Below are 15,527 nucleotides of genomic sequence, written 5' to 3'. Positions count from 1 at the left end.
TGCCGGCAGACCCTCGCGGACGTCTGCCGGCCACACAAACATAATAAAACATAACATAAAGTCCAGGCCTGGTCCTCTCTCGTCCTCCACGGTCGTCGCTCCTCCTTTTATGCTCCCGGAGCTCCTCCGTGAGAGACTCAAGGCCGGTGCGCCTCCCAGGTGATGCTTGTTATCACTTGCGTCACCGGCCTTGCGCCGTTCCCTCACGGCTCTCGCCCGCCCTGGTCGCCACAATTGTACTTTGAGCAGATTCAAGATCTTGACAGCTGCAAACTTTGTCCATTAGTCATGTCAGGTTCATAGCATGACAGTCACCTGTTATTTAACCTTCTCCAGGTGTAGGTTTTAAATCATGAAACATAGATCCAGTTAGGAATGCACTCTTGCGCAGCATTTTTTGTCATTTGTGAGCGGCGCCTATTCCGGCTCCACTTCTGCTGTGATGAAAACCCTTTAACACTTGTGGTGTTCTTTCTTAGTCTCAGATTTCATCAAGAATATCTTAATTTGTGTCCTGAAGATGAGTAATTAATGACAGAAATGTCATTTTTGGGTGAACTAACCCTTTAAGCATTAGAAAAGTGTAACAGGCTCCATGTTGAAGCGTTCAGAGAGTGTTTCAGTGAATGTGATTATCAATAGGATATGAGCGCTGGCACAGAGAATCTGTCAGTGAGTCACTTTACAGCAGCAGAAACACATGAACCTCTGAACAGGGAGAGATTCAGGCTGATGAAGTTCAGTGAGACAAGAGCATCAGTGAGGTCAGACACTGACGGAGAGTAATGGAGTCTGAATCACTGATCCAGTTCATCTCAGAGGTGTGTCAGACCAGTTCTTCCACAGGAAACCAGTTCTTCAAGAACAAGATCATCCACAAACTGGACAGAAATCTCTAGAGTGTGTAGTAGCTGTGGGATGTGTTTTTACAGGAATAATAATGTTATATATGATTTGTTCTCTGTGTTTCCATATGCAGGTCTGAAGTCAGTTTCTCATTATGGAGAACAGAGAGAGGAGGAAGAGATCTTCATCTCCAGAACCCAGCTGTGTGTCTCTGAAGAGTGACAGATCAATGTATAATCCTCCTGAATTCAGTGATGGAGCAGTGACCTCTGACCCCAGGTGAGGCACAGTCAAGAGATGGTCTTATCATTGAGAGATACAAGGGTCTGTGGCTCTATCATTGGAAAAAGCTAACTTGGATCATGTGTGCCTTGAATTAATGTGACAGTGCAATTAAAAATATATTTATATATATAATTATTTACTATAAAATTAAAAAAGACATTTCTTTGAAATGTATAGCACAGCTTTTTAATGAAGCAGCAACAATGATAGATAGAACAGAACAAGATAGACTGTCTTTCATTGCGCAAAAGTATTATAATATGAAGGGATCCATTACAGAATGGCACAAAGTGCTTATGCACATCCCGTGTGCAGAATGATGCCCTTGAAGTGCACAGCATGGAAAATCTCAAGGCACAAAGTGAAGAGATATTTATGCATAGTGTAATACGGGGTGTCCAACCCTGCTCCTGGAGAGCTACCATCCTTCAGCTCCAACCCCAATCAAACCCACCTGCAGCAGCTAATCAAGGTGTTCAGGGTTGACTGGTAATTACAGACAGGTGTGTTGGAGCAGGGTTGGAACTGAAGTCTGCAGGATGGTAGCTCTCCAGGAGCAGGGTTGGACAGCCCTGGTGTAATATATCTATGCAACAGTTTATTGAGCCTTTTCTTTTAGCAGTTTTAAATTTCAGTTACGGTGCATGTGAAGAACAATTCATAGTGCTTTCTAAGTTTCTACTCCAGTGTTGTGATCTAACAGACACCAGAGAGAAACAGCAATAAACTCCAGCAAGATGAAGTCCTTTTATGCAAAATCATTGACCTTTGTCTACAGATCAAGTATAATAATAGGAACACTGAATCATCTTGGAGAGAATTTCATTGTGTTGACTGTCATAACCGAACACGACGTGCTGTTTGAATGCTGAATGGAGAATGACTGACAGCTGCAGCGGAGGGAAGAGTTTATGTGAACTTGAGTTTAAAGACTTAAATCTTCATCTGTACCTGCTTTTTAATGTTTTGTGCCTTTTGTGGGGCTTAACAATAACACAGAATAGAACACACAGTATCAGATTTGGATCGGTTCCATCTGACCGATACCTGATCCGGGAAAAATGGTAGTATCGGAGCTGATACAGATACTGAGTAACAGATCGGCGCATCCCTACTGCACAGTGAGTGTGTTAGAAGGGAGACAGCAGAGTTTGCTGGCGATCATAAACAAAAGCACATAACAAGATGATATTCGGAGGAATAATCACAATCAGCAGTGGTTCAGTTGCGCACTGGAAACACTGCCAGTGTGAAATAGTCATTAGAGACAACAGACTGACTTATAATAAATGAAACAGGCAAATCTAAAGGAATAATTATTTCTGTGTTTTCTAACTATCTCTAAAAGGAAGAGTCAGAGATCTTCATCTCCAGGACCAAGCTGTGTGTCTCTGAAGAGTGGCAGATCAATGTATAATCCTCCTGAATTCAGTGATGAAGCCGTGACCTCTGACCCCAGGTGAGTGTAAACCTGGTGTGGGTAATTTAACTGCTTTTATACCACCCCAAAACCCACTGAATGTCCACAGAGAGATGAGATTTTTTTGTAATTTGATTTCACCTCAAATCTGTGGACAAAATTTCAGTGATGTAAAGTTGACAATTTTTTTTAATTAACTAATATTTATATTGAACTTGAATTGTAAGACATTAAAGGGGATCTATCATGCCTATTATGTCTATCGTATGAATTATAACACAGCATTGTCTACAAAACCTTGCTTTATGAAGCCTTTACAAATCTTTTGTTTGGAGTCAGTGGTTCGGAGAGCGTATCAAACTTCATTATGTCATAAGTGTTTCAAAACATTTCAAATTTCAATGGTTCACCCAGTTTATGTTAGTTAATACATTAACTAATGTTTAACTAATGAACCTTAAAAAAATGAACCTGAAAAAGTGCAATCAGTCGGATGTACAGTGGCACAGTGCTCATTCAGTAAATGCACACCTAAACAGATGTGTTTTCAGTCTGAATTTGAATGTGACTACTGTTGGAGCACATCTGGGGTAGAAGAAGCTAGTGCCGCAACAAGTGATACTCATGACAATCTGAAGTCTGGAGTGCCTTTGGGTCCCACTCCCTGTTTATTCCATTGGTTACTGCAAGTAACTTTGTATCAAGAACTGCAATCTTTTGTAGAAGTCTTTGTCAGTTTGTGCAGCAAGTAGATTCTGAACCAGATGGAGATTTTCGTCTGAATATAGGCAGCTGTGTTGTCCCGGCTCAGGAATGTAAGCTGCTGTCAGTGGTAGGGTGGTCGGATAAAAATAACCATTTTTTCTAATAATCTTCCAGTCACAAAAGTTTCTAGTTTTAGCATTGGTGCCAAGCTTTTTCGTTTAAGCACTGTGGTGATTTGCTTAAGATAAAATTAGGAAATAAAAATATATAAAAGCAAAAGAGCCAAGCTAAGCTAATAAGGCAGATTCTGTCACCAGTCATGGGTGAGGCCAGTTCTACTGTGACAGCTCAATGGAGTGAGTTTCTTAATTTGTGGGGAAAATGAATCAAGTGAATATTTTTTTTCCTTATTAGGGTGGTTGTGCTTGTGCTTGTGGACAATTAATTATGTTATAATACAATGTAGTATTGAATTTTGCATAATACGTCCCCTTTAATTATACAGAAAATGCAAGACTTACTTCTGTATTTATTTACAGCGTGATTTGTTTTATTTTATTTATATATTAAATCCTTCATTTTACATGATCTGTTTTAATGATTTAACGATTTTGAACACTGTGTATAGAGACGATCAGACTGGAAACCAGGATTCTCCTCAACCAGTGGATGATGAACTACAGAGAGTCAAAGACCAGCACAAAACCAGCATGAAGAACAGGTATGAGAGATTATTTGAGGGAATGAAACTCCAAGAGAATGAAACCCTCCTGAACAGGATCTACACACAGCTCTACATCATAGAGGGAGAGAGTGAAGGAGTGAGTGAAGAACATGAGGTTTTACAGATAGAGAAAACAGCCAGAACACAACCCTCACAAGAAACTCCAATCTACTGCAATGACATCTTTAAAGCCTCACCTGAACCAGGATGTGAGGAGAAAGACCAAATCAAGACTGTTCTTACTAAAGGCATCGCTGGAATCGGAAAAACCGTCTCTGTGCAGAAGTTCATTCTGGACTGGGCTGAGGGAAAAGCCAATCAGGATGTAGATTTCATGTTTGTGCTTCCATTTCGAGAGCTGAACTTGATCCGAGATCATCAGTACAGTCTTCACAGACTTCTGCTGGACTTTCATCCTGAACTTCAAGATCTGGACTCAAAGATTTATGAGGAGTGTAAAGTTGTGTTAATCTTTGATGGTCTGGATGAAAGCAGAATCACACTGATGTTTTCAGACGCTCAGAAAGTTTCTGATGTGACTGAGACTTCATCAGTGGGTGTGTTGATGTCAAAGCTCATGACAGGAGAGCTGCTTCCCTCTGCTCTCATCTGGATCACCTCCAGACCAGCAGCAGCCAGTCAGATCCCCTCCAAATACATCAACCGTGTGACAGAAATTCAGGGATTCAATGAGCCTCAGAAGGAGGAATATTTCAGGAAGAGAATCAGTGATGAGCATCAAGCCTGCAGAATCATCTCACACATCAGAAGAGCCAGAAGCCTCCACATCATGTGCCACATACCTGTCTTCTGCTGGATCTCATCCACTGTGCTTCAAAAGCTCCTGAAAGAAGATCTGAGTGCAGAAATCCCTCAAACTCTGACTGAAATGTACATCCACTTTCTGCTGATTCAGATCAACATGAGGAATCAGAAGTATGAAGAGAGAGATCTGGAAAAACTCCTGCAGTCCAACAGAGAAGTGATTGTGAAACTTGCTGAAGTGGCTTTCAAGCAGCTGATGAAGGGCAATGTGATGTTCTATGAGGAGGACCTGAGAGAGAGCGGCATAGACGTCACTGATGCCTCAGTGTATTCTGGGATTTGCACTGAGATCTTTAAGGAGGAATCTGTGATTCATCAGAGGAAAGTCTACAGCTTCATTCATTTGAGTGTTCAAGAGTTTCTTGCTGCTTTCTATGTGTTTTACTGCTTTTTAACAAAGAACAAGGAACCACTGCATGAATTCAGATTTTACAGATTTGATGAAGAATTTCTGTATGACCTACTTACATCAGCTGTAGATAAAGCCCTCAAGAGTAAGAATGGACAGCTGGATCTGTTCCTTCGGTTCCTGCTGGGAGTCTCACTGGATTCCAATCAGAGACTCTTACAGGATCTACTGACACACACAGAGAACAGCTCAGAGAGTATCAGAGAAACTGCACAGTACATTAAAGAGAAGATCAAAGATGGACATGGACTCTCCACTGAAAGATCCATCAATCTGTTCCTCTGTCTGCTGGAAGTGAAAGATCAGACTCTGTCCAGAGAGATTCAGGAGTTTGTGAAATCAGACAAACATTCAGAGGAGAAACTCTCTCCTTCTCACTGCTCAACCATCTCCTACATGCTTCAGATGTCGGAGGAGATGCTGGATGAGCTGGACCTCAAGAAATACAACACATCAGATGAGGGTAGAAGAAGACTGATACCAGCTGTGATCAACTGCAGAAAAGCTCTGTGAGTGTTAATTATTAACAAATGAAGAACCATGTTTAATAATGAATTTAACATGTTTAAAATGAACCTTTTCTTAAATTGTCTCCTAAATAACAAGCTTAGAGTCTTGAAGGGACTAGATGTAGAATTCAGAAACCCTTGTTATTAGTGACACCAATGGCCGTTAATTGAACTGCAGCTTGCAACTTATTGCTTATGCACTCACTCCATAGTGATGCAAGTGAGCCTCGGCCAAATCAGTCACGTAATAAATTAGAAAACTTAACGTGATTCATTCTTCACTTAGAAGTCAAAAGATTTTGGAGTCACCCCTGCAGCAATATCAGGCCCATTACTGAGCTTGTGTACTCGTACTCATACTCATTAAAATGCTCAGATTCCAACAACCCATACCACACTGCCTGTACAATCGAGTGTTTGTGACAAAGAAACATTGACAACAGAGCAGAGCAGAGGATGTCTAAGAAGTAAATGTATTAAATTATTAGAATGCTAAACAAATTAAATATTTACACCTATATAGCTGCTGTGCGCAAGCTGATAAGACCCTGCTGTGTAAAGTTTGTAGTTTGGTAAGATATTGACATGCTAATAGCCTATGAAATTTAGTTATTTTTCTTCTCTTCTTGCACTTAAATGGACAAATTCACACAAAATTATGTCAAAATGCCTGTATAGGCAAGTATCCTTGTGAAACATAGTCGGTTATGTGTTTAGTGAACGTTAACAGTCGAGAAAGAAAACACATGGGTCCCACTTTATATTAGGTGGCCTTAAAGGGATAGTTCACCCAAAAATGAAAATTTGATGTTTATCAGCTTACCCCCAGTGCATCCAAGATGTAGGTGACATTTTTTCTTCAGTCGATCACAAATGATGATTTTTAACTGCAACCGCTGCCCTCTGTCATTCAAATAATTGCAGTAGATGGGAACTTCATCTATAAGAGTGAATAAACCTTGCTTAGACAAATCCAAATGAAACCCTGCGGCTCGTGACGACACATTAATGTCCTAAGACACGAAACGATCGGTTTGTGAGAGAAACCGAAAAGTATTTATATCATTTTTTACCTCTAATACACCACTATGTCCAACTCCGTTCAGCTTCCTGCTAGTGAGGTCAAAAAACGCGTTGTGATGACGGAAGTGATGTCTCGCCCATATACTTCAATGAGCGCGAGACATCACTTCCGTTGTCAGAGCACGATCTGACCTCACTCACCGGAAGCTGAACGGAGTTGGACATAGTGGTGTATTAGAGGTAAAAAATGATATAAATACTGTTCGGTTTCTCACACAAACCGATCGTTTCGTGTCTTAGGACATTAATGTGTCGTCACGAGCCGCAGGGTTTCATTTGGATTTGTCTAAGCAAGGTTTATTCACTCTTATAGATGAAGTTCCCATCTACTGCAATTATTTGAATGACAGAGGGCAGCGGTTGCAGTTAAAAATCATCATTTGTGATCGACTGAAGAAAAAATGTCACCTACATCTTGGATGCACTGGGGGTAAGCAGATAAACATCAAATTTTCATTTTTGGGTGAACTATCCCTTTAAAGGATTAGTTATCTTTCGAATGAAAATTACCTCAAGCTTTACTTACCATCAAGCCATCCTAGGTGTATATCACAAATTTATTGTACATCAAATTTTGCTGAGAAATTATCCCCAACAGATAATTTGAAGTCATTATTGTGTAAAGCATCAAATAGACATTACAAAAGTAGATTCTGAAAGAAATATTTTATTTAATTCAACATAGAATTTATTACACAAACTTTTGGGTCATTCACTCAACCATGAGGTCGAGTAAATGATGACTGTATTAAATTTTTTGGGTAAACTATATCTTGATTTTTTTTTTTTGTCAATATGGAAATATGAAATGAATGTAAACATATGATCAACTGATGTTTTATGAATCATTACTCAAAAAACACAAAGAGAGTCTTAATCTGGTATTTGTGTCTAGTCATAGCCAATAGCCTACCCTACAACATCATCTTTGATAACAAGATTTTGTCCAAATGCATTAAGCAAAATGAAAAACTGTCAACGGTTTTGTTACGGAACTGCTCAGAGATTGAGTGAAGATCCAAATCCAGCTTTATTTAAGAGACAATCCAGAACCGTAATCCAAAATAACAGGCAGGCAGTTTAAACAAACAAACAAACAAACAAACAAACAAACAAACAAACAAACAAATGTGGCAGGAAATACAGGCAGAAGGGGGATAGGGGAAAATCCAAAAACCAAGACACATGAAACCAAGGAGAATGCTTAGAGATGCAGTGTAACACAAACAAAACGTCGCAGTGAGACACATGGTGAAACAGGCTTACATAGACAGGGCTAATGAGGTTGATGACAGACAGCTGTGAACAATCATGGCTGATAGACCAGTCAGTGGTTTATGGGTAATGGAGTCTTTGACAATAATAGTAGTCCGGGTTGGAGTGCCCTCTGATGGCAATGACGGGCATTCTCACTGGTGATCGTGACAGGTTTAAAGAAATTAAAGTTTGTTTGTTTTTTTCAAGATAATTTTAAAAAATATGCTAATCATATAAACTTGTGCTTTGAGAGGAAAAAAAATAAGTCGCATAGACCTATACATCGCATTTTATTATTAGCTGAAATTATGTAAAATACTGGTAAATAAAGCAAAATGTTTACAAACATTATAAACACTATAAAACTTTAAGCTATTTTAGTTCCCCTCACTTCACAACAAATCATTTGAAGTTAACAGTATTCAGGCTATATAATCATCAAGCCACAATGAATTAATTTAAAGTGAAACTGAAGCCTACTGTACCTCTTTTCAGCATAAATTCTTCAACGTATTTGGAAATTCAAATTCCAAAGCTTGTTAGTTCCTGCTGGTAAGACTAACTTACTACAGGTGACATTTTGTCAATACCTCCCTTCATGTACTTACAATAGACAATTATTTGCAATAAAAAAAAAGATTTTTGACTTACTACAGGTGAAATTATACTTCCCTATATGTATTGTCAAAATGTCACCTGTATTAAAGGATTACTCCACTTTTAAATAAACTTTTGCTGATAATTTACTCACCCCTATGTCATCCAAGATGTCCATGTCTTTCTTTCTTCAGTGGAAAAGAAATGAAGGTTTTTGATGTAAACATTCTAGGATTTTTCTCCATATCATTCATTTCAATGGGCACCAAACGGTTGAAGGTCCAAATGGCAGTTTCAGTGCAGCTTCAAAGGGCTTTAAACGACACCAGACAATACCAGACGATGAATAAGGGTCTTATCTAGCGAAACGATTGGTCATTTAAAAAAAAAAAAAAGTTTAAGTTTTATAAGCACAAATGCTGGCTTTGTTCTTTTCTCCGATGCGCATTCGTGACGTCACATAATACGCAATTACGTTGAAAAGGTCACGGTTGACGTAGGCGGAAGTATCGAGTCAGTGTTCACGAACGCGCATCGGAGAAAAGAGCAAAGCCAGCATTTGTGCTTATGAAACTTAAAATTTTAAATTTTTTCTGTTTCACTAGATAAGACCCTTATTCATCGTCTGGCATCGTCTGGTGTCGTTTAAAGCCCTTTGAAGCTGCTATTTGGACCTTCAACCGTTTGGTGCCCATTGAAATGAATGATATGGAGAAAAATCCTAGAATGTTTACATCAAAAACCTTAATTTCTTTTCGACTGAAGAAAGAAAGACATGGACATCTTGGATGACATGGGGGTGAGTAAATTATCAGCAAAAGTTTATTTAAAAGTGGACTAATCCTTTAAGTCAGTATTACCAATAGAAACCTACTACAAGCTTTGGAATATGAGCATGTCTGTTTTTAAATGTTAAAAGTAATTTTAATGAATACAAATTATACGTTTTAACCACTTGGTGGAATTGGCAGACGTTCCCTTCATCATGTGCCGTGGTAGCGTGTCAAATCATATTTCATTCATTTTAAGTGAACTTAAAACAATCTTCACATAAACCCATTATAAATATTATATTTGCCTTTGGACTATCTACCTGACTAATAGGTAGGAAATACACAGAAATTTAATATTGAAAGTTATCAAACAGTCTGCACTAGATAAATTATAAATTAAATAAATATTAATCCTTATTAAAGCTACAAAAGTTTTTTAGTCAAGAGCAGTGATTAATTTTCTCTGTTACCTTTGTTCTTTGATTAACATTAATGACAGACAGCATTAGTGGCTGCTGTCACTTTAAAATCTGCCACAAAGTCGTCTTCATTTATACAGCGCTTTTCACCATACAGATTTTTTTAAAGCAGCTTCACAGTGATAATAGGAAAATTAATTGACAGAGATTGTTTTGGCTTTATAGCAGCTCTAAGAAAATATTATTATCAAGCTTAAGTAGGTTTTTGATTGAATCACTTCTGCTGTAAAAATTGTTAATTATTAACTTAGGGGCCGCTTAAATGACACCTTTCCTACTAAAAACCGAAGACTTTTAACGCATTCTTGCCGTTCATTTACATGTTTAGTCGATAGGTTTGCATGTTTGAATGTGTATGTGCACAGACACTTGATCTTTTTTACAAAGTGATATTGCCAAATTACTTGTCTGGTCTGCATAATATAGAAAAATAATACAGTCGTGTCCGTGGATCTATGCGAACTGGAATAATGTTTTAACTATACATAGGGAAAGGAAAGGGAAGGAGGCCTTCACAGGGGATAGTTTAGTTGACACTTCAGGGCTGTGCTGTGGTCGTGCCTAGGCGCAGGTCCTTCATTTCAACTGGATACGGCCTGGATCTGGCAGACTACGTAAACCTCGGGATAAACATAGACGCCATTCTTCTTATGATGTAGCGAGTACATCAGGTGTTATGGGAAGTGTTCCTGGTTCCGGCTGACCTAATTTATGCAGCCTAATAATCCTTTAACGGATTTGAAAATATAAATTGATAATGTGTTACGTGTATGCCAGGTTAAAGAGATGTGTTTTTAGTCTAGATTTAAACTGACAGAATGTGTCTGCTTCCCGAACAATGCTAGGAAGATTGTTCCAGAGTTTAGGTGCCAAATAGGAGAAGGATCTACTGCCTGCGGTTGATTTTGATATTCTAGGTATTATCAAATGGCCTGAATTCTGAAATTTTGGCATAATTGTGCGTTATCATTCGTTTGTGCGAACGATTCTGGCACGCGTCTTTCTGTGCATCAAGTGGCTGTCAGGACATTAATGTGAAGCAATGTTAATTTTGACAGCCATTGATTTAGTCTTCTTCTTCAGATGAAAATGCTTTTTAGTTTTAGTCACATTTTTGTCATTTTTGTCTTTCATAGTTTAGTCTAGTTTTAGCTGACAAAAAGTCATTGCATTTTTGTCATTACTTTTAGTCATTACTTTTAATCAAACTGCAATTACCAACATTAATTTTGGTAGCTATTTTATATGTAGTCTTTATACAAAATAGTCATTATAATTTTTCTCTTTAGGCCAATTCAGTTAACCTTATGAGAAATTTGAATCAAGGTATTGGTATTGACATTGTACTTTTAGCAGTAGCATTTGTGCAATTTAACATATCCTTTTTCAGTGGTTCTCAAACTTTTTAGAGTGTCGTACCCCCTGAGGGATTTAACAACCTTCTGCATACCCACTCTTTTCGACTGCAGTTGCACCTTTTTCATTAACTCCCTCGGGTCGGCGGTCATGCCGGCATGATCACCGCGTTTTTTTTTCTAACCAGTGTGAAAGAGACTCAAAATACTCTGTCAATGTTGCACATACAATTACTATACACCATTTTAATCTGTGGAATATCTTCTTTTATTTGTGTACACTAAGAGTAAAAACAAAATGTTGTGCTTTTTGTAAAATAAAGAAAACTAACATGATGCGTGATCTCGCGTCTCCCTCTGAACAAAGTCCAATCTGATAGTTCTCAGAAAATGAACTGTAACTTAGTGAATACTAATCACAAAAAAATTAGACTTGTGTCTAAAGAAACGTTGAAATGTCAGGTTTTAAATCATGTAAGTCAAATCGAAAACAAAAATTCTGTGTTTATGTAATCTGTATGAAAAGAGAGCCATGTCAGAAGTCCTTGATTCAGCTCATTATCCGCTAATGCGGCCACGCCCACGGAACCAGCGCTATTCAGATACAAATTCAGTCAATACATGTATACATCATCTCAATCGTGTATTTATCGTCTTGAAAAGTGTTTTGAATAGCCATAGTTAGCGATCTCTGGCCTCTGTTAGTTCAGTTATTTCCTGGATTGCCTATTCTTCTTTAGCATTGGCATTTGTGGCCTAAAGGTGTACAGAGCACCCTCCGGCTGCAAGTATGAATTGAAAACACAGTATCCAGTACTCATAGTAATAACAATAAATCCTGAATAAATATTACTCCTCTGTATAGAAAATTGACATAAACATGAGAATCCATCAATATTTCTCCAAATGTGCATGCTTTTAAGCTAAAAGCCTATATGAAATGCCATAGAGGTAACATAACTGTTCAGACACTTTGTATCATAGAAATACATTATATTTTAAAGAATATAATAGAATACCATTATTTTAAATTGTAATAATATTTCACAGTATTGCTGTTTTTTCTGTATGTTTGATTTACATTATGATGAGCTTGAGACATGATCAACAGAGGGTCTTTTCACAGCCTACCTGTCTGAAAGACCTTATTATTATGCAGGTCATTAGAGCTCTTTATGTGATTCTTTTATCTTCTCAGGTGAGAATCACCCAATATTCATGATGATTCACGCCTCCTCGCATACTGTGTTTCTTGACCAAAGATGTTTTAGAAAATTTAAATCTCTCTATTGTTTTATATGAAGGAGTAGGAATGATAATTTTTACATAATTTTGAAGCAAAAACTCTAGTCTACAACCTCCAATACCCAGAAGTCTTGTGAACACAGATTTAATATATATATTTTAGCTTCATTTCAGTGACTTAAGTGTTTTGTTTTTTCAATAACCACGCATAAACGTTATTCCTTCAAAAATACAAACATGTACATACATGTTACTCACATATTATTGTAGCCTAGTTTGTGCTGAATACAGTGTAATGACACTTGTGTCATTAATGTGTTTATGAACAACTGAAAAAAGCACAAATGTCAGGGCATGTCAAAACTTCTCCAGGGCCCCAAAAATCCTCAGACCCCTGAGGGTTAAGGGACAATATTTGCCCTCTTAAATTGATTTTTCCAGGGCATTTTTACCTTTATAATATCTTTTATTAAATAAGTAATGCTTTAAATAATAATAAATAAATAAAAAAATCAATAAATATGCAATGATGAAAAAAAAACTAAGTGATACTTTTAAATATTAAATTAAAACTGCCAGTAGGTGGCTGTAAGTCACTGTCTTTGAGTGAATCAAAAAAAGTCTCTGGGAGCAAAATGTGAAAACCCAACAGGAAGTGAGATATTTTGAATTTTCTCTTTAAAAAAATTGTTTTTGCCATTTGCAGACATACTTTAACTTTTTGTACATTAACAAACTCCTCCGAGAGATTTTATCAGATAAATGTCATATTTGGTCAGTCTAATCTAAAGGCCTTAGCAATGTTAAATTGCAAAGATCTTGAGTTTTCATTGAAGGGCGTGTCAGACACGGCCTGACATATTTCAATATTTTGCCATGAAACAGGAAGTTGTTCTAACTTGGGCATACAATGCCCAGTCTGCCCCAAACTTCGCATATTTTATAAGAGTTGTGGCTTGAAGACATCTACATGCCAATACTCAGTTACAGTCATAGTGCCAGCTGCGGGCAATAGGAAATGGCTTACTTTACACTGTAATTCACTCCCTTAAACACATTTAAATATGCTATGAAGTACCAAATATGCTAGAAACATTTTAAATCATGAAACACTTAGCTGAGTGCTAAAGCATGCTATTATCATCATGAAACAGGAAATTGTTGCAACTCAAGCATACAATATCCAATCTGCCTCAAACTTCACATTTGATAAGTACACTGGCCTGAAGACATCTACACACTAAAATTAAGTTATAGTCATATTGCCACCAGCTGGTAGAAGGAAGTGTGGCAAATAGTTCACAACACTTAGTTCACAACACTTAAGTAAAAAAACAGGAAAGCAGAATGACACAGAAAAGAAGATATTGTTGAATAAAGTCGTTATGTTTTTTGTTTTTATGCACAAAAAGTATTCTTGTCACTTCTTAAATTTAAGGTTGAACCACTGCAGTCATATCGACTATTACTAACTGTGTCGTTAGTACCTTTCTGGACCTTGAATGTGGTGGTTAAATTGCTGTCTATTGAGGAGTCAAAGGCAGCTATATTTTATCAAAAATATCTTAATTAACTAAATATCTTAAAAGTGATAAAATAATCATATTATTTACTCCCACTCAGGAGCTCATCTTATTGTGATTCAGGTTGGAATGTAAAAATGTTTTGTTCCAGGTTCCTGAGGGCAGACAACTGGCAACTTCCTTTACATGTCTTTATTACTATTTCATTATTGTTTTAATTTTATGTAATTTAATCTCTTCTAGTATTGCTGGCTGTAATCTTAATGTTCAGCATTGTGAGAGTTTGTCATCAGTTCTTCAATCCTCAAACTCTGTCCTGAGAGAGCTGGACCTGAGTAGCAATGACCTGCAGGATTCAGGAGTGAAGCTGCTCTCTGATGGACTGAAGAGTCCAAACTGTCAGCTGCAGATACTGAGGTATTAAAAACATAATTTTACAGTCAGATGGTCATAATGTCGGTGTAACCCTTTAATGAACCTGAATAATAAAATTATCATATTATTTCCCCACTCAGGAGCTCATCATATTGTGATTCAGGTTGAAATGTAAAAATATTTTATTTCAGGTTCCTGAAAGCAGACAACTGTCAACCTCCTTTTACATTTCTTTATTATTATTTCATTATTGTTTTAATTTTATGTAATTCATCTCTTCTAGTCTTGCTGGCTGTATTCTTAATACTCAGCATTGTGAAAGTTTGTCATCAGTTCTTCAATCCTCAAACTCTGTCCTGAGAGAGCTGGACCTGAGTAGCAATGACCTGCAGGATTCAGGAGTGAATCTGCTCTCTGATGGACTCAAGACTACAAACTGTCAGCTGCAGATACTGAGGTTTGATTTTCACATTCAGTTTACCGATTTTGTTTAAAGGAATTAAAACAAAATAATGACCTAATCAAAGCAAAACAAAGCAAAGAACTACATGCAAGATGACATTTTTGAAGTATATTTTTTATTAAATTACTGCTGATATATTGGATTGAGTTCCATGATTGCTTTTGTTTGAAAATCCAGTGTGTTTTGATGTGGTTAATAGAGAAATATTAAATAGTTATTTTGTTTGAATGAGACATATAAAGAGATGTCTTGTATAAATTCACACTATGAATGATATTCTCACAACCTTTGAGTGTTGATGTGTTTTTATAGATGATGAGACTGTTTTGATCCATCTTTAGGTTGTCTGGCTGTATGGTGACAGAGGTAGGCTGTGGTTATGTGTCTGCAGCTCTGAGTTCAAACCCCTCACACCTGAGAGAGCTGGATCTGAGCTACAATCACCCAGGACAATCAGGAGTCCAGCTACTCTACGACAAACTGAAGGATCCAAACTGCTCACTGCAGAAACTCAAGTATGTAAAACACTAATACTGACATACTGAACATGTGTGTGCATGATGCATATCTACATTAATATGTTTATAGTGTGGATCATGGAGGAGAGATCAGAATCACAGCAGGACCACGAAAGTGTACGTCTACAAAGACACA

The 15,527-nt window shown here is 37.4% G+C and overlaps 2 protein-coding genes across 4 annotated transcripts in view; both read left to right on the top strand.

Moving 5' to 3' along the window:
- The window catches only part of LOC125271604 (NACHT, LRR and PYD domains-containing protein 3-like), a 116,977-nt gene that overhangs the window by 45,103 nt on the left and 56,347 nt on the right, over positions 1-15,527 (top strand). The window lies entirely within an intron of this gene.
- Positions 1-15,527, top strand: part of LOC125271596 (NACHT, LRR and PYD domains-containing protein 3-like) — a 36,844-nt gene that overhangs the window by 15,767 nt on the left and 5,550 nt on the right. The window contains exons 2-8 of one of the 3 annotated variants that reach the window (XM_048195704.1): positions 980-1,125; positions 2,480-2,590; positions 3,885-5,723; positions 14,279-14,452; positions 14,694-14,867; positions 15,215-15,388; positions 15,462-15,508. In XM_048195704.1, coding sequence (XP_048051661.1) covers positions 1,001-1,125; positions 2,480-2,590; positions 3,885-5,723; positions 14,279-14,452; positions 14,694-14,867; positions 15,215-15,388; positions 15,462-15,508 — 2,644 coding nt within the window. In that variant the 5' untranslated portion in view covers positions 980-1,000. The remainder of the gene's footprint in view (positions 1-979; positions 1,126-2,479; positions 2,591-3,884; positions 5,724-14,278; positions 14,453-14,693; positions 14,868-15,214; positions 15,389-15,461; positions 15,509-15,527) is intronic. The other 2 variants (XM_048195706.1, XM_048195705.1) reach the window with 2 other exon arrangements.

This window comes from Megalobrama amblycephala, linkage group LG7, assembly GCF_018812025.1.
Source record: "Megalobrama amblycephala isolate DHTTF-2021 linkage group LG7, ASM1881202v1, whole genome shotgun sequence".
Classification (NCBI taxonomy): Eukaryota; Metazoa; Chordata; class Actinopteri; order Cypriniformes; family Xenocyprididae; genus Megalobrama; species Megalobrama amblycephala.
The sequence above is the reverse complement of the archived record's forward strand: the minus strand, read 5'-3'. Positions and strand labels throughout refer to the sequence as shown.